General features: G+C 48.8%; 1 protein-coding gene across 11 annotated transcripts in view; it reads left to right on the top strand.

Annotated features, from left to right (window-relative positions):
- The window catches only part of MYO9A (myosin IXA), a 191,262-nt gene extending 173,650 nt beyond the window's left edge, over window positions 1–17,612 (top strand). For 10 of the 11 annotated variants that reach the window (XM_062612105.1, XM_062612104.1, XM_062612102.1 and 7 more), the window contains 16 exons: window positions 144–301; window positions 879–1,102; window positions 2,015–2,131; window positions 2,803–2,991; window positions 3,950–3,997; window positions 4,671–4,782; window positions 6,110–6,171; window positions 8,866–9,058; window positions 10,155–10,283; window positions 10,625–10,730; window positions 11,204–11,335; window positions 12,293–12,416; window positions 13,225–13,278; window positions 15,013–15,215; window positions 15,417–15,559; window positions 16,002–17,612. In XM_062612105.1, the coding sequence (XP_062468089.1) occupies window positions 144–301; window positions 879–1,102; window positions 2,015–2,131; window positions 2,803–2,991; window positions 3,950–3,997; window positions 4,671–4,782; window positions 6,110–6,171; window positions 8,866–9,058; window positions 10,155–10,283; window positions 10,625–10,730; window positions 11,204–11,335; window positions 12,293–12,416; window positions 13,225–13,278; window positions 15,013–15,215; window positions 15,417–15,559; window positions 16,002–16,483 (2,476 nt within the window). In that variant the 3' untranslated portion in view covers window positions 16,484–17,612. The remainder of the gene's footprint in view (window positions 1–143; window positions 302–878; window positions 1,103–2,014; window positions 2,132–2,802; window positions 2,992–3,949; window positions 3,998–4,670; window positions 4,783–6,109; window positions 6,172–8,865; window positions 9,059–10,154; window positions 10,284–10,624; window positions 10,731–11,203; window positions 11,336–12,292; window positions 12,417–13,224; window positions 13,279–15,012; window positions 15,216–15,416; window positions 15,560–16,001) is intronic. The other variant, XM_062612101.1, reaches the window with a different exon arrangement.

Below are 17,612 nucleotides of genomic sequence, written 5' to 3'. Positions count from 1 at the left end.
ACAAGTAGCCTGGTTTTCCCAGTAGAAGTTGTTTGTATTTAACTCCTCCTCAAACACCACAAAGGTCAGGACATTTGGGGTAGTTTTAGGTAGAAGGACATTTCCTGGTTGACATGGTTCCTCTTTCCACAACTTATTTCCAGGCCTCAGCGAGCCAAGATGAGGTTCTGGGTGAAGGGAAAGCAGGGGGAGAAGAAGACCTCACGGGAGAAGCTTGCTACCCAGTCTGAGCTGCTGGAGTTGTATGCGGAGCAAGAAGCCCCTGGCAGGGAGGTGATTTCTGGTTTGCAGCTCAGTGAAGGTAAGTGTGGGGTGGCATGGTGCTGGTGGTGTAAGGAGCAGAGAAACTGTGTCTGGTCTCATGACAGAGGGAAAAGCTAGTGTAAACCTGGCTTTACGCTGCAACCAAGCGTAGCCCAAAATACAGGGACTCGGATTTAGAACAGAGGAAGGTTGGTTTATCTATAGGGTATCTGTAATGGGAGTATCATGTATGGTGGTGTGGTCTAGCTGAGGCTGCTGTGGGAAAACGGGTTGGGAAGCTGCACAAATTGGATGTCCATGCTAGTTCATGTCTCTTGAATTCACAGACAGCGACAACCCCAAATGATGGCAAATAGGTTAAAGGGTGGGATCCAGAATGGGTCCTAGAGGAATTCTATGTCATTAATCCTCCCAGCAGCTGTCTGGACATGGCCAGATGTTTCACCCCTTGATGGAGGAAATAACCAAAGGAGAAATGACGTTTAATCTTCCTATACCACACAGTGTTTTCACCTCCCCAGGTTTACACCAATGCCCATCTCCCTGGTTTAGTGGCAGAATTCTTTTTCATCTGCTCTTCTATCTCTGTCCCCCTTTGTGATTATCACCCGTAGAGTTGGGTCCTCACCACTTGACGCCCCCTCGAAGCCCTGAGCTGGCCGGTATCTACCGACGGGAGTTCAAGGAGAACAAGGAGCCCTCTCCCAAAGTGAAACGCAAGCGCAGTGTCAAGATCAGCAACGTGGCTCTGGAGCCCGTGCAGTGGCAGAACGACTCACTGCAGATCATAACCAGCGCTAGCGACTTGAAGAGCATGGATGAGTTTCTCCTGAAAAAGGTAACTCCTTCCTCAATGCTCCAGCTAAATCTTCAGAGAGCTCAAGGAGCAGATGGAGGCAACAAAGCCAAAATTACCCTGGGGGAAGCAGTAGAGTCAAAATGGTTTGGGTTGGAAGGGACCTTAAAGCTCACACGGTTCCAACCCCCTGCCATGGGGAAGACACTGTGCTTTGCAAGCAACCCACTGCCATGGGCAGTGACACCGCACACTAGACCATGTCACCCAAGCCCTGTCCAACCTGGCCTTGAGCACTGCCAGGGATGGGGCAGCCACAGCTTCTCTGGGCACCCTGTGCCAGCACCTCAGCACCCTCACAGGGAAGAGCTTCTGTCTTATATCTGACCTGAACTACCCCTGTTTCAGTTTAAATCCATCACCTGCCACTACAGTCCCTGATGAAGAGTCCCTCTCCAGCATCCGTGTAGCCCCCTTCACATACTGGAAGATGCTCTGAGGTCTCCACGCAGCTTCTCTTCTCCAGGCTGAACAGCCCCAGTGTTCTCAGCCTGTCTCCATCCAGGAGGTGCTCCAGCCCCTGAGCATCCTTCTGACCCTCCTCTGGACTTGCTCCAATAGTTCCATGTCCTTCTTCTTTTGAGGACACCAGAGCTGCAATACTAATAATTCATCTAGGGTGCACTGCATGCACCAGGGCAGGCTTGGGAGAGAAGGTGGCATGCTTCAGTGCTTCCATTGCTTTGAGCTGCCCCGCATCAAAAATGGGGGACTTCAGAGGGCAGGAGTTGATGGCTGCAGGGAAATGCTCATGCTTCTAGTTTGCATGCAGGAGAAACCACCTTGTAATCATTATTAACATCATCTGCCTGTGGTTGAGCAGCTGCTTCATCTCACACAGTGCTCAGCCCCAGCACAAGTGGCATGGGTGAATAAACCCCTTTGGTTTCCCAGATGAATGAACTGGATAATGAGGACAGCAAGAAGGACACGCTCGTGGATGTTGTGTTCAAGAAAGCACTGAAGGAATTCCGACAGAACATCTTCAGCTTTTACTCCTCAGCGTTGGCGGTAAGTGACTGGATGATGGGTGAGAACTTCCACCTCCAGGAAAAACGAGATGCTCCGCGTCCTCCTGGTGGTGGAGACAGTGCTTAGCCTTCCATTCCTGGTCTGCTTATCCCAAAGGATAGATATTCTTCCTTTGTATTCAGTCGCATGAGCTGTAAATTTGGACTCTTACTCTTTAGCCAGCTCTTGACACATGCTGTGTAGAGATTTCTGATCTCCTCATTATAATCAAATGAGAGATGACAGTAAGTCAATGCACTCTTTGCCACCCAAAGTGCCTGAAAGCCTTTGCGTTACATTTATAAGAGGTGGAGACATCTGAGCAATGTGGAGCTCTGCTCTTCTGCTGCTTCTGAATTTGAGCAATGGTTGCTATGGCTCATGATCACAGTGATCAAGAAAAGCTAATTTATTGCCCAGATTGCATGAAGAGTTCCCTCTGAGACTTGATCTGGCACTTAACATCCTACTGCTCTGCACACTGAGAAGCCACCCTGCCAAAGGTCATGAAACAGCTCTGTTAGATGATCCGATTTTCCTTCTTTTTATCATACTTGGACTTTCCCTGAGTGGTTGGAAGCTGGGCAGCCTGAAATGATTGTCTGGAGGTTAAAAGGCAGCCTGAGCCATATAAAAATCACTTTTCTTTTTTGCTTCTGTTCCCTTAAAAGATGGATGATGGGAAAAGCATCCGCTATAAGGACCTTTACGCCTTATTCGAGCAGATTCTGGAGAAGACTATGAGGCTTGAGCAGAGGGACTGGAGTGAGTCTCCAGTTAAAGTCTGGGTCAATACCTTCAAAGTCTTCCTGGATGAATATATGATAGAGTACAAACCCCTGGACTACACCGCGGTAAAGGTAGTTGGCACTTTTCTTAAGCCACGTGAAGATTTGGGACTTGTCTTTCCATGGGGTTGTGCTCTCTGTAGGCACATGGCAACCTCTGTTGTCTTCTCCACTGCTTTAAGCTGAGGTGGACAGCATAAGGGTGATTCGTTGGTTCTGTTTCACTGCACTCAGCAAACCAATTTCACATCAGGGTGAGCTGTGCTTTGGCCAATGCCAATGTGTAGACGTTGTCTTCAGGGCAAAGCTGCAACCATCTGTGGATGGTCAGAAAGGCAACTCCTGGTGCTTCTTTTTTTGGTTCTGGGGGGGTTCTCCAGTCTTTGAGGGAAAGTGAAAGAGATACAAGCTTTCCTGGTCTCCTGACCTCTTCCTGAGTGACTACATCACCATCGGTTGGGTTGCAGGAGAAGGGGATGTGGGCAGTGGCTGTCCTCAGGGTCTAGGTATGGTTTGTAGAACAGTCAGAGCTCGCAGTGTGGTCTCCTGATCTCCTCACTTTCTGTTCTCTGTTGCCTTAGAGGACAGCCATGCGGTCTCTGGCCAGGCTTGGGAGATGGTATTTATTGTATAAATACCCCATTTTCTGGCTCTTCTGCTCCAAGTCCTCCCCATGCTTCTCTCTAGGCAGGTTTTCTTCAGAGCAGGCTGAGCATCAGCTCTGGCTACAGTGCTGTGCCACATTTACCTCAGGTGTCTTGCATGAGATGGGAGATCAGGTCACTGCTGCAGGACTTGGAGCTTAAAGCAGCAGCTGACCTCAGCTCTGGGATGAAGATGGGGGCAGTTGTCCAGGGGATTTCTGAAAACGGGTGATCCATAGGAGGGTTTTCTGAAGTGGCTCTCCTGGGGCTGCAGGTGCACTGGAGAATGGGCTGGAAAGCAGTGGGCAGCATGAGGTACAAGCCCTTTGTGCACGTTACCTGGGGAAATTGTCCCTGAATACACTTAAATCTCTTTCCAATGCCAGGTGCCGAAAACAGAACGAAAAAAGAGAAGAAAAAAGGAAGCAGATGTGGTGAGTTGAGCACATTAAATAACAAATGTTCTTGTGCCCAGAATGATGAGCTGTAAGAGACCTGGTCATGACACCCTATGCTGAGATCTGAACATCACACTGTAATGAACATGCAGCTGTGAAAGGATGTGCTAGAAAGGTGGATGGGGTGGATGTGGTTTGTTTGATCAAGGATCACTGTAGGTTGTTCTCTGAAAACCCATCCCACATCAGTCAAGACAGTAAACGTAATGTCAAGAGTTATAGAAGAACTCAGAGAAAAACAGTATTCTAGGTTTCTGCATAAATTTGCAGCGTGTGCTTTGCATCTCTAATATCAGAGCTGTAGGAGATTCCATGCCCTTTTTTCCTAAAGGATCTGATAGAATTAGTAAGGATGCAGATGCAAAGCAAAAAGGGGCCATGGATGCGTGGAAGAATCTTCTTAACATGGAGAAGTTGACCAGTCAACGTCAGTCAAACATTGTTTCTAACTTGCTTATGTGATGGCTCAGTTCCCATAAAGGCTGGATTGGGTTGCTTGTGGGGTTATTGGACTGAAAAGGACATAAAAATAGCAAATAAAAGCAAATAACAGCTAAAAGCTGGTGAGCTGACCATGTTCATCTCCTCGTTTTGCAGCACACTAAGCATGCATCTCCCTTTAATCACCACTCAACCTTTATCATTGCAGGTGGAAGAGCACAACGGTCACATTTTTAAGGCGACCCAGTACAGCATCCCCACGTACTGTGAATATTGCTCCTCCTTGATCTGGATAATGGACAGGGCTTCTGTTTGTAAATGTAAGCACACTCTCTTTGCTCTGTTTACATGAGTTTGTATCATAGTGATGAGCTTTTGCATTTTGAAAGGTGTTTGCTGCTCTTTCCTGCAGCCCCATTCTCAAATAACTTGTGTTTTTTCACATTAAAAGATCTTTTGGGACAGATCTTAAGGGTTTTTGAAGTCAACCAGTAAGTCCGTCCCAGCAGCCCTTCCATTCCTCATGTTAGAGGTTGGCAGGGGGGAGCTTTGCATGTTACACATTTTATCCCATAAGGTCCTATGGTCATCCCATAGGGTCAAACTGTATTTATCACAGTAAGAAGGATGGTGGAGTCAGGTATGGCAAACATACCCTGCAGCTTCAGCCCTGTAAGTCTCATGACCTTGGAGAATTCATCTGGTTTAGCCTATTTGGCCTCCAGGCACATAAATTTCTGGGGAGCTCAGGAAAGTGGAGGAGGATCAATGGGAAAGATCGATCCATTGCTTTGGATTTTCTGACATTTCTGTGCTTAAGTTGGAAGTATGAACTCTGGGTATTTCAAGCTGAAGCACAGGACAGGAAGAATACAGATTAGGTGCTATTTCCAACCTCTTTGAGGGTATTTTTTTGGAGCATGTCCAGGGGAGACCACGAGGATGATCAGGGGCTGGAGCACCTCCTGTATGGAGATAGGCTGAGAACACTGGGGCTGTTCAGCCTGGAGAAGAGAAGATGCGTGGAGACCTCAGAGCAGCTTCCAGTGTCTGAAGGGGACTATAAGGATGCTGAAGAGGGACTCTTCATTAGGGACTGTAGTGACAGGACAAGGGGTGATGGGTTCAGACTGAAACAGGGGAAGTGCAGGTTGGAGATAAAGCAGAAGCTCTTCCCTGTGAGGGTGCTGAGGCACTGGCACAGGGTGCCCAGAGAAGCTGTGGCTGCCCCATCCCTGGCAGTGTTCAAGGCCAGGTTGGACACAGGGGCTTGGAGCAAGCTGCTCTAGTGGAAGGTGTCCCTGCTCATAGCAGGGGGTTGGATCTGGATGACCTTAAGGTCCCTTCCAACCCAAACCAGTCTGGGTTTCTATGATTCTATTTATGTCTGATAGCACAGAGTGACTCATGATTATTTTCCAAGTTGCGTTTAATGTTTCAGGGAGTTAAATATGGGACTTTTATAATTAAAGGCTTCATATTTTTTCTGTTTGAGTGGATTTAATACAGATTTGGCCCCTGGAAACTGCAAATTCAATGTGCTTTTGACCTGCTAGTCCTGTGAGGAACTACTGAATTCATATTAATTTATATTTCTCCAGCAATCTAACTTTTTGGATTATTAAATCCTTCTTTTCTTCATTGCAGTATGTAAATATGCTTGTCACAAGAAGTGCTGTCTTAAAACCACGACCAAATGCTCCAAAAAGGTAAATGTCTGTCAGTCCTTTTCTTTCATCGTCTTTCATTTTCTTTCAGACAGTGAGCCCAAGTTTGTATAAAAAATGATTGCAGGCACAGAACTTGATATAATGCTGGCAATAACCCTCCTTTGAGCAGCAGCTTGGACCAGAGATCCCTGAAGGTCTCTCCAGCCAGTGCTTTGGTGTTTGCATGGGGACTAACGCAGCGATGCGTCACTGTATATCTGCGCAGTCATGCAGCAGATGGTGCAGTGATGGTCCCTGCCTTTTAACCACACTGAACCGTAGAAAGCTGTCCTTACAGCTTATAGGACTTGGAAATGGGGGGGTTATCCTTAAATGTAGGATTATTCTTGGAAATAGGGGTTATTCTTAACCCAGTTGGTCCCTGTTGAGGCTCACAGCACAATCTCCAAACAGCGACAGCACAACAGCTGAGCAAGGAAGGGTGAATGAAGGATGCTCTAGCACTCACCATCCTCCTTAGAGGGGAGTTAAATACTGTGTGCTGCGTTTTAAGCATATGGAGAACAGTGAATGAATGTAACCGGTCACCCTGGCTAATGTGAGCCATCAGGATTTGGAGGTTTTTTCTTTGAAATAGTTTATTTTATGCCCCAAAAGAATGATAATACAGCCAGGGTAATATTGTGTGCAAAGCTTTGTCAGCTCCTTGTGAAGCTTCTCGAGGAAGAACAGCCTCCATGAAGCTGCATGATTACATTTTTCCCAATAAGCTGAATATATACATTGAACATATATATGAATATACTTGTATTTTGAATATATATGGTACTTTTGCAGCACTCCTTCCCTTTCTGGGAGAGTTTCTGCAAGAGCTGGGAACACCTCGCATGAGTTTCTGGCTCTAATATCTAGGAAGTTCAATGAGATGTCTGATTATTTTAGGAGGAGAAACTCAGAGGTGCTTGGACCCATCTCATTTCTTGGGGTATCCGCACAAGGAAGTTTTTGTGCTGTACCCAAGGAAGCAAGTTCACTGTAGCTTTCCATGTGGGTGGCTGGAGGTCCTTCTCTGGGAAGGCTCTGGCTTGTCTGTACTTGGTTGCTTTAAGGTTGTTTTCAGTGACAGGGAGCCACAAACTCTTTCTTATGCTTTGAGAAAGAGGTATTTATTTTCTGGCAACGGTTGATTTTGTAACTCTTAGCCTTGTCCCAGACTGGATCTGTTTCTCCAGATCTGTGGTGGACTTGAGCAAACGCCAATTTCATCTCTCTCTATGGCCGTGGAATTCCTTTCACCCACGCTTCATCTCAGCTCTACCTGCTTTGAGTAAAGCAGCACATGGGGTTTGTGTCATCATGTTTGCTGATGGCCATTTGAGCAGCAGGTGGTTGCAGCAGAAAAACTTGGACTCAGTCAGAGATCAATGTGATCAGACCAAAGCCATTTATTACAAAGCATCTATCCTTTTTATACTGTTGTCTGCATCTGCTTACAATAGCTCACTGTATTATATTCGGATACATATACAATAGCTTGCTGTATTATAATTGGATACATATACAGTAGCTTGCTGTATTAGAATTGGATACATATACAATAGCTTGCTGTATCAGAATTGGATACATATTCTTGTAGCACACAGCAACTGGTATATAATTGATCAAATAAGCCTATGGGAACTTAACCTTTAAAACTTGCTAACAGTTCACTATTTTGTATCTTAGCACAGTCCAGTTTCTTCTTATCTTGCTTGCGCCGTTACTTTTGCTTCCTTACCCATGTCCTCCTTCATCCTCGATTCATGTCAAGCTCCACGTAGGCACTTGCTGGCTTAAGAACATGGCCTTTCTTTGCTAAAAATCCATCCACAGGTGCTGAATTTCAATTGGTAGCTGAGACCAGGTGTTCCTGGGGTGGGTTTTTTCCCCTAGAACAGGAAACAGTGTGGGCATCTTCCCCACGTCATCTCATAAGGTTGACAGAGCAGTGAAAGGATGAACCTGAATGGGGAAGACAAAGATGCAGGAGTGGTTATAAGGGCAGCTGTGACCTGGGTCATGGTCACCACCATCTTGTTGATGCCTGGGTTGCAGCGTATGCCTTTTCACATCCCTTTCGCTGGCACCAGGGATTCGTGCCAATATTTCACCTGGTCTTTTGAATTTTCCCACTCAGAATCTCCCACGCAAGAGGACTTTGTCCAAATTGGAATGTGCCAGTTAGTTACCCAATCTCCAGTGAGTGTTTGCAGCCATCAAAAGGGTCTGTCCTGGCAGATGTAGATGGGGATTTTCGTGCTCTTATTTTAGCATCATGTTTGTTCACAGACATTTTGTAACTGTCAATGCTGCAAGTTAATCAAAGTCCTCAAGACTCAGATTTACCTGTTCTGCTTTGTGCATCCTCTTTGGGGAGTGAAATCATCCCCAGAGGTGATGCCAGAGAGGCAGGAGGTGGAGGAAGACCATGCCTGGCTGCCTTGGCTCTGCCAAGCTGAAAATATGCCACAGTTGGGTGGTTAAAGAAAGAAGATCCAAAGTTTTATGATTTCAGGTGCATGCCCAGAGACCAACTTAGCATTGCAGACATAATTGCTGGCTGTCCTTCATTAGACTGACTTGCACATCACCTGGATCAGCTGAAGAAGCCTGAAGGGCAGCCGGATCTGAGCACTGCACCAGCATTGCTCCCTGGAAGGATTTTTGACCCCTTTTTCCCCTTTTCCTCCTCAGTATGACCCCGAGCTGTCATCTCGGCAGTTTGGTGTGGAGCTCTCCCGGTTGACCAGTGAGGAGCGGGCAGTGCCGGTGCTGGTGGAGAAGCTCATCAACTACATCGAAATGCATGGGCTGTACACAGAGGGCATTTACAGAAAATCAGGGTCCACCAACAAGATCAAGGAGCTGCGGCAAGGACTTGATACAGGTAAATGGATGGGGAAGAACCATGCCGGGAGAAAAATCTCTGCAACAGCAAGGTTGGATGTGAGGAAGATGGAATGCTTTGTCGGGATGAAACAAGGGAGCGGTCCTGCCGTACTTCCTGTGCGAGTGGTGCTTTCGCATCTCCAACAAAACTCAAGTCACCAACTCATGGGTTTTGGGTGCAGTACCTGAAAAAAAGTAATTCTGGTTGAGGGAAAACACTGTTTACTTACACTGTAGCAACCAATGCCAGCAAGAAAGGAAATCCTTGTTCAACCCAAGGTTCCTTGCCCTGGTGTCGTGGTTTAAACCCAGTCCCCCCTTCTTGCACTCCCCCTACTCCCGGAGGGACAGAGAGGAGAATCAAAAAGAATGCAACCCCCACAGGTTGAGATAAGAACAGTTTAGTAACTAAGGTATAACACAAATCACTACTGCTACCACCAATGATAATAATGATAAAGGAAATAACAAGGGAAGAGAATACAACACCTCAGCACCAGCCAACCGATAACTTGCCCCCCCCAGCCTGACCAAGCACCGACCGATACCTCCTCCAACCCTGCAGACTCCCAGCCCTTCCGGCTCACTCCCAGTTACATCCTGGGCATGACGTGCTGTGGTATGGAATACCTCTTTGGTCAGTTTGGGTCAGGTGTCCTGTCTCTGCTTCCTCCCGGCTTCCCCTCCTCCCTGGCAGAGCATGAGGCTCACAAAGTCCTTGGCCAAACCAAAACATCGCTATCAGCTCTGTTCCCGAGTGAAAGTCAAAACACTGCACTGCACCAGCTACCACGAAGGAGAAAAATGACTGCTACTGCTGAACCCAGGACACCTGGAAAATGCATTTCTCTCTAATGTTATCAGCTCAGGTGGAGCTGAAATCAGGTGCTGGGCTTCTTGCCATTGAATGAAGTGTGGGTTTGGAGTGGCAAACAAACATTTTTATTGTAGAGGAGTAGCTTCTCATAGAATGGTTTGGGTTGGAAGGGACCTTTAATGGTCACCTGGTCCAACCCCATGGCTTCACTAATGGCTTCATATTGATTGTTGCCTCTTGTTTTCTTCGTTTTTCCTCATTCTGTTGCCAAACGCAGACATTGATAATGTGAATTTAGATGACTACAACATCCACGTCATCGCCAGCGTGTTCAAGCAGTGGCTCCGAGATCTGCCCAACCCTCTCATGACCTTCGAACTCTATGAGGAGTTTCTGCGGGCGATGGGTAAGGAGCCTCCTTTGGCATCCCATTCCCTCAGCAGAGAGAAAGGGTGGCCTAACTTTTTATTTAGTCTCGGGGCCCAAACCAGCTAGTTGTTGCCAGGTTACATTTACTGTGTTTCAAAGCCTGAATTTTTGGCTCTAAGGGTTTTTTCACAAGCAGCCGCAGGCAGTTCAGTCTCGCCTTCGGTGGCACACATTGCATCATGGTTCAGCAGATTTCAACCCAAACCATTAGCGAGCAGATCCATCCTTTAAGTAGCGAAAGTAAGTGTTAAGAAGGTAGCATTTTAAATAGGAGGAAGAATTAGAAGCTGTCCCTAAACACTGCTGCTTCCTCTGCAGGCCTCCAGGAGAGGAAGGAGACTGTACGGGGAGTGTATTCAGTCATCGACCAGCTCTCCCGCACCCATCTCAGCACCTTGGAGCGTCTCATCTTCCACCTGGTGAGGTATGTTGAGCCAGGGCCACTCTGGGGCAAGGGGAGCATGCTCAGGCATCCTTCATATAGAAGTCACTTAGGTTGGAAGGAGGTGGGCAAGGAAAAAGAAGAGTTTTCAGGTCTGTCACGCCTCCCAGGAGGTGGCCCCGGAGCTGTTCTCCAAATGACCCTTGTATTGATGAACAGCTTCTGCAGTGTTCTGGTTGCTGATAGTGCTTGCAGGTCCGTGGTGCCCCTCACCACTGCAGGCACAGGATTTGTGGGTGAAAAACGCTGGGGTTTTGCTTGCCTTAAGAACACCTGAGATGTCTTCAGGTTTGGCTTTCTCCAGCAGGCAGAGCAAAGACGAGGGCAGAATAGCGTGCTTGCTAGCAGAGCAAGATTGCACCTTAGAAATGTTGTCTCCTCTATTCATCCATGGAAGAGGTGCAGTGGGAGGTGCCTTCACCACTGACTTCTGGCTTAATCCCTATTTTTTCTAGGATTGCCCTCCAAGAAGAGACCAACCGCATGTCAGCTAATGCTTTGGCCATTGTCTTTGCTCCCTGTATCCTCCGCTGCCCTGATACGACAGACCCGCTGCAGAGCGTTCAGGACATCAGTAAAACAACCACGTAAGAACATGGTGCTGGATGATCCAGCTCCTTACGTATTTCCATGTCACCATTCCTATCTTGATAACCCTCAGTACGGTCAAGTGGCTCAAGAATAGGGAGCTTAAGCATGGAAATTAGGAGCCCATATTTCCCCAAGAGGTTGTTAATGGGGATTTTTAAGCTATGAGGACCCACAAGAGCAGATCAACTTGTGTTCCCACTTGGCACTTCTCAGCAGGAAAAGGTGAAGCTTGTGCTGAGGTGGTTTATTCTTCCTTAATTTGGGGAGGTGGGGGGGAAGGGGTTATTTGATGAGGTGAGTTTGGTCTGCAGCAATATTAATACTGCAGACTTGGATTTCTTTAAGGTATTTGACATAATTGCAAAGGTTTTACAGAGGAAAAAGTGAAGCACCTACCCAAATTCAGTCTGGCTTGTATTAAGTAGATTTAGAAATTGATAATGGAGACAATAATGATGGAAACCATCCAGTGAAGGGCTGGGCTTCTGAAAGAGTTTGGTTTACTGCCTGGAAGTATTAAAATGGTTGGAGACCAGAACGTGTTTGGAGGCTCAGCTGGTAGGAACACTCATCCTTTCAGAGGATTTTTTTGTGGCTTCTCTCTTGGACTTTAGCTATAGCACATCCTCTAATTTTATTACATGGAAAGGACTACATTTTTCCCCAGACACACTCCTGACAGCATTAAACAGTTTTGCTAAACAAGCTTGCTGCAGGATTACTGCATGTAAGTGAGTTGGAGGCACCCTGCCTTCTCCAGGTTTTATTTCCTTGATCCCTCTTCCAAGAGAGGGATCTTTATCACTCTTTTTGGAGGAATTTGCACTACCCTTTGGTTTCCAGCTGGAGCTTTCTCCCTCTGTGTTTTCCACCAGGGCAGATCTTCAGGCAAGACAGAGACAGCTCAGATCAAATTGTTTCCTCTTCCAATCTTGTCCTTTTCCCTCCCTTAGGTGCGTTGAATTAATTGTCATCGAGCAGATGAACAAATACAAGGCTCGCCTCAAGGACATCAACAGCCTGGAGTTTGCAGAGAACAAAGCCAAGAGCCGCCTCTCCTTGATCCGCAGATCGATGGTGAGATGCCAAAACCATCTCTGTCCCTTCCCATCCCTTCCTTGCCACTGAAGCAACCCTCCCTTATCTTCTCCTGCTTATCACAGCCTCCCAAACCCCTCGCACCTCCCACAGCATCCTCCCCAGGACAGGGACCCTCAGCCCCATGGAGGCTCCTCACCTTTGCAGGGAGTCATTCCAAAGCACAAGAAAGTGGGAATGGTCTGTGAAATGTGGTCACTCCAGCTCAGATGCTCCTGATCAGTGTTTTCATCTTGATTTGCACTTGTTTGGTCATGGGTTTAGTCAAGTCTTTCACTGACCAGCTCAATGTTGCACCATGGGAGACCTGGACCATCCTTTTTCATACTCAGTTGCTTTATCTGAACCCAAAATGAGCACCTCAGAGGCTCTCCCTGTTCCCACACCACCTTTTTGGGAGATTCAAATCCATCTCATTGAGCTTCCATGCTGCCTTGGGGGCCAACGAGCGGGCTGTGGATGCACGCTGCACTTGGCTTGTTGGGCTGTGAGAGCGAGACAGACTTGGCGCAGCGTGGTTGTCCCAGCCTTGGGCAGAGGAGCCAAGTGACACTTCTGCTTGGACCTGCCCGCTGTGGTCCTCGGGGACATGTTGCTTCTGCTTTCTTGGGGATGAAATCCAAGCAGGGGCTGCCCAAGGTTGTGGGGCTGGTGCTGCAGAGCTGCCCTGCTTATCCTACTTGAGAAAAAAAACCCACCAAAATGAACAGAAACGGGTTTTTTTGGCGGGGCAATGGCATGTGCACTCTAACCTTCTGCTTTCCTTTTCATCTCCTCTCTAATCCAGAAACCTGTACTAATTGCAGTTAGATTTATGAGCATAACCCGCAGCTCAATCCCGGTATGTATTAACTGCAGTGCGCCCCGCGCCAGCCGCCGCGTCCCTCCGTTGTGTGTCACCGCCACTCATTCCAGCCCCGTCCCACCGGCCATTGTCCGTGAAGTTGCCCGTCTGGTCCCTGAGTGGGAGCTGCTGCTCAGGGTCACTGTTTCTCCAGCAGGTCCCCCAGGCAGCAGGAGTTTGGGACGGCCACCACTCGGCCATCCCCGCAAGCAGCTCCTTGAAAAACTGCTTTCTGCCCCTTCTCCCCTTCCTACTTTTCTTTCCCTCTTCTATTTTCTTTTCCCATCCTGTGCTTCCCTCTTTTTTGCTTTGCTTGACTCATCCCTTCCCACCCCAATTTCTGCTCACTCAGGGTATGTTTCAGCATCAGATTACTTTCGCAGTGCTGCTGTATCTTGAGATGGTGGATAAAGCCAGTGGCTCGGGTGCCTCTGTGACCACGAGGCATCCGAAGGTCTCCTCCACCTTCTCGGAGGAGCAGCACCACCACCCCTTTGAACAGAAGGGCACAAGACCCAGGTTGGAATTGGAAGGCATCCAGCAACCCCTTTATTCCCCAGCTCCATCCCAGCTTGACTTTGAATTCCCAGTGAGAAAAGCGCTTGCAGGTTTTTGAGGCTGCTTCTGGAGCTGTTTCCCTTCCTACCAGATTCAGCCCATGGTGCTTCTGCCCATCCAGGCGGGTCAGGAGACAGAGAAGGGCAAAACTCGAGCTCTGCTCCCCTGATGCTGTTTTGCAAGCGCACCATTTCACAGGGGCTTAAGTCCACAAGCCGGTGGGATCCTTGGGATCTCAGGGGTTTTGGCTAATAGGATTCAGGTAGCTGCACTTCAGCTCAGGAGCCCACGTGAGAAGGTGTTGTCAGAGGAATGCCGGGGCACAGAAGCAGCTTTGCTGCCGCAGGAAGGTCTCTGAGATATGACATTAAAAGATGAAAGGGGTAAAATGGAACAAATCTCACTTTCAGAGGAAAAAAGGGGAGGCTCCTTTACACTGCAAACCTGCTCTGGGCACATGGGTTATCAGGAAGAGCCAGGGATGCCACAGCTGCAGAGATTAGATAGTCCTATGGGGAGAAAAACTGTGTTGCAAAGAGCATGGAGGTGCAGGCTTATCCTGGGTGATGGTTGTCAGGAGAAGGGCACCAAGCAAGGGGCACATCTCAGGCTGGTCGACGTTGCCCAAGTCCTGGTCAGTTGAGCATCTAGAATTTAGAAGATGAGACACGTCCGGTTACAATAATGGTTAAGATAGAAGCTTTTTAATGTCTGTGGTGTCCCTCATCCGAGGGTGGGCAAGGAAAGGATGCAAGATGCAATCTGATGATAAAGTGGGAGCCAGGTGCCCTGAAATCAAAGCCCTGGTGACACCTCCACCCAAAGCCAGCATGGACCTGGCACGGCAAGCTTCCCATCGCATGGGCTGTCAAGCTTTGCAGAAACCCATCCTGCTGCTAGCTGCGCCTGCTTGGAAGTCCAGGTTGCACTTGGTCCATCAGCACCACACTCACCACCTCCATCCTCACCTCCTCCAGTGTGTTGAGTCTTTCTGGTACCCCTCCCAGCCTGGGGTGAGATTTTGGAGAGTCTTGGGTGCAAGCACCAGTGGTGCACTGAGGACCGGTGGCCAGGGCCATTGTCTTTGCTTCTTGGGAGAGCAGTGTGGTTGGCACCTAAGATGTTGGCAAAATCACCTTGGCCGGTGGTGGTGACACCGTTGTCTCTCTTCAGGGCAAAGGACGCGTGAGACGTGGTGCCTACCCCAGCCCAACATCTCCTGTTGCTGTGCGCTTGCCCTCGGTGACAGACGTCCCTGAGGAAACCATGAGCAGTGAGGACGCCATGGAGATGGAGGTGACAGAGCAGCAGCAAGTGGCCATGCAGCAGGAGGAGAAGGTGCTGACTGAGCAGATTGAGAGCCTGCAGAAGGAAAAGTGAGTCTGGCTGAGGGTTTAAGCCATGTCCCCTAGCAGTAGGTTACCTATAGATGTCGGTTGACATCATTTAGTTGACGTGCTGCTCCCAGGATGACCTGGACGACTCCATCGCTCCATGAATCTCTTGGTGTATGTGTATCCCTTTCTTCTCCTCCCCACCTTTTTGGTCCCCTTGGGTCAATGGGTTGGTTTTGGCAGGGAGGAGCTGACGTTCGAGATGCTGACGCTGGAGCCCCGCGCCTCTGACGATGAAACCCTCGAGTCTGAAGCCTCCATCGGCACTGCCGACAGCTCTGAGAATCTGAACTTTGACTCCGAAGGAGCCATCTCCGATCGCTCGGGTAAATCCAGGAGTTCTTGGGTTTCTCATAGAACCACAGGCTGGTTTGGGGTAAAAAAGACCTTCAGAGCTCATCCGGTCCAACCACCCTCCAATGAGCAGGGACATCATAAACTGAGCAGGTAGCTCAGGTTTTTCTACAAGCTTGAGCAGGGTTTATTTGTTTCTTTCCTGCCTAGAGGAAATTTAAAGCCAGAAGTTTAAATGGATGCAAAGAGCGGGGTTAAAGGTTGAAACACATGGGGAGGTGGGTGGTAGCATCCGTGGTTCGGTGGGGAGGCGAGCATTCCTCCAGCACTGCGCATCACCATCCCGGGTGATGGTCCCAGTGAGATGCTGGGAAGATTCTTCTGGCTTCATAGCATGTGTCCCCAGGGAGCGGTGCTGAGAGCCTGTGTGGATTTAGGGTGCTAATCCTCTGTTGGTCTTTCCCACCTCCCCAGAGAGAAGCATAGCACTTACCTCCCTGCGCCCCGCCAAGGCGGAGGGGCCGAGCCGGCTGCGAAGGCACCCCAGGACGCGTGCGGACCCGGTGGATCCAGCCGACGTCTCCATCTCCTCCTCCTCCTCCTCCCAATCATCCACCTCCTGCTTGCCCCACCTTCCCCGGAAGCGCTTCCAGATGTACTCCAAATCGCCTTTCTACCGAGCAGGGGGTCTTGGCGAGGCTCCCGAAAGCCGGGCGAGCCCCGAGGGTTTCATGGGACCTCTCCGTTATCCCGAGGAGCGCCCTCAGTTCACCACCCGCGGGACGTTCAACCCAGAGAAGGGCAAACAGAAACTGAAGAGCGTGAAAACTTCCCCCCCAAAACCCAAAGAACCCCCGGATGGGGGGACAGGGGGGACACGCAAGAGAAACCCCGAGGCCGACTGTGCTGCCGCCCAATCCCTCGTCCTCCTGGGGAGCAACGAGTTCATGGTCTGAGATGTTCCACATCGTGTGCTGGAGCATCCTCCTGGTCCATGCTCCTGATGGCTTCCTGTTAACACCAGGAGGATGAATTCCTGATTTCAAAGGCCAGGGAGGGGGGGACGGTTTTAACGGTGGCCTTAATGGTTATGGGAGGTTGAGGGTTTCTGAGGGGGGCGGGCCAGGGATGGAGGGGCACTGGCCGGCTCCTGCGCCCTTCCTCTCGGAGCACCCCACGCTTCGGAGCATCGCACCGCCAAATCCTTGTGCCCAATCACCGTTGCCTGTGGGTAGGAACAAACCAAGCCTAAAACTCCCACGGGAGCATCCCGAGCCGGCAGCGGCTCCAGCCAGCCGGCCAAGCCCTCCGCGCTTTAACCACCTCATCCACGCCAACGCCAAGCGCATGGAAAAGCGTTAAAATCTGCCAAAAACCACCTTTTTTTTGTGTTATTTTTTAACGTGACCTAACCACCTTCTCCTCTTTTTTTTTTTTTGTTTTGGAGACCATCAGTATTAAAAAATAATAATAATAACAATAATAATACTCAAGGACTACTTGAAGCTCTATTTGTTTATAAGCCGGTTACTGGAGTTTGCTGTAAATAGATATATTTTTATTTTGTTTTCTATTTTTCCCCAAACTGAACTTTTTGGTTTATTATTATTGTTATTTTGTGGCCAGGAAGGAGGAAGCGATGGGCTGAGCCGTCCTGCTGGTGCCACCACTGGTGTCACCATCCATCACTTGCCGCTACTACCTTGCTCTGTACTTGTACTTTGAGGTGTAATTAGCCTAATTTAAAAGCAAAGCCCATGATAGGACTAATCAGCTCTTAATCCCTCCCATATCATCATCATCATCATCATCATCACCCTCTGTAGCATCTGGAGAAGCTCCAGATACTGGAAGACCTCTGGAAAGGCAAAATCAGGAGCTCTAGAGCACTAATTGGATGAATAAAGGACAGCTCCATCCTCTCAGATGTGTTGGGCACTGCAGGTTGAGGCTCATCCTTTCTTGAAACACCACCAAAAAAGGGGGGGGGTAACACCAAAACCTGGGTTTTCCTGAGCATTTTGTGTTTTTCTGAGCATCTCTGCATCCCAGGGTTTAGCCAAGCTGCCCTTCAATCCCTTCCCC

Source organism: Pezoporus occidentalis, unplaced genomic scaffold (assembly GCF_034315485.1).
Source record: "Pezoporus occidentalis ecotype Australia unplaced genomic scaffold, CSIRO_AGI_Poc_V1 ctg159, whole genome shotgun sequence".
Classification (NCBI taxonomy): Eukaryota; Metazoa; Chordata; class Aves; order Psittaciformes; family Psittacidae; genus Pezoporus; species Pezoporus occidentalis.
Note: the sequence above shows the minus strand (reverse complement) of the source record. Positions and strands in the feature narration are given on the sequence as shown.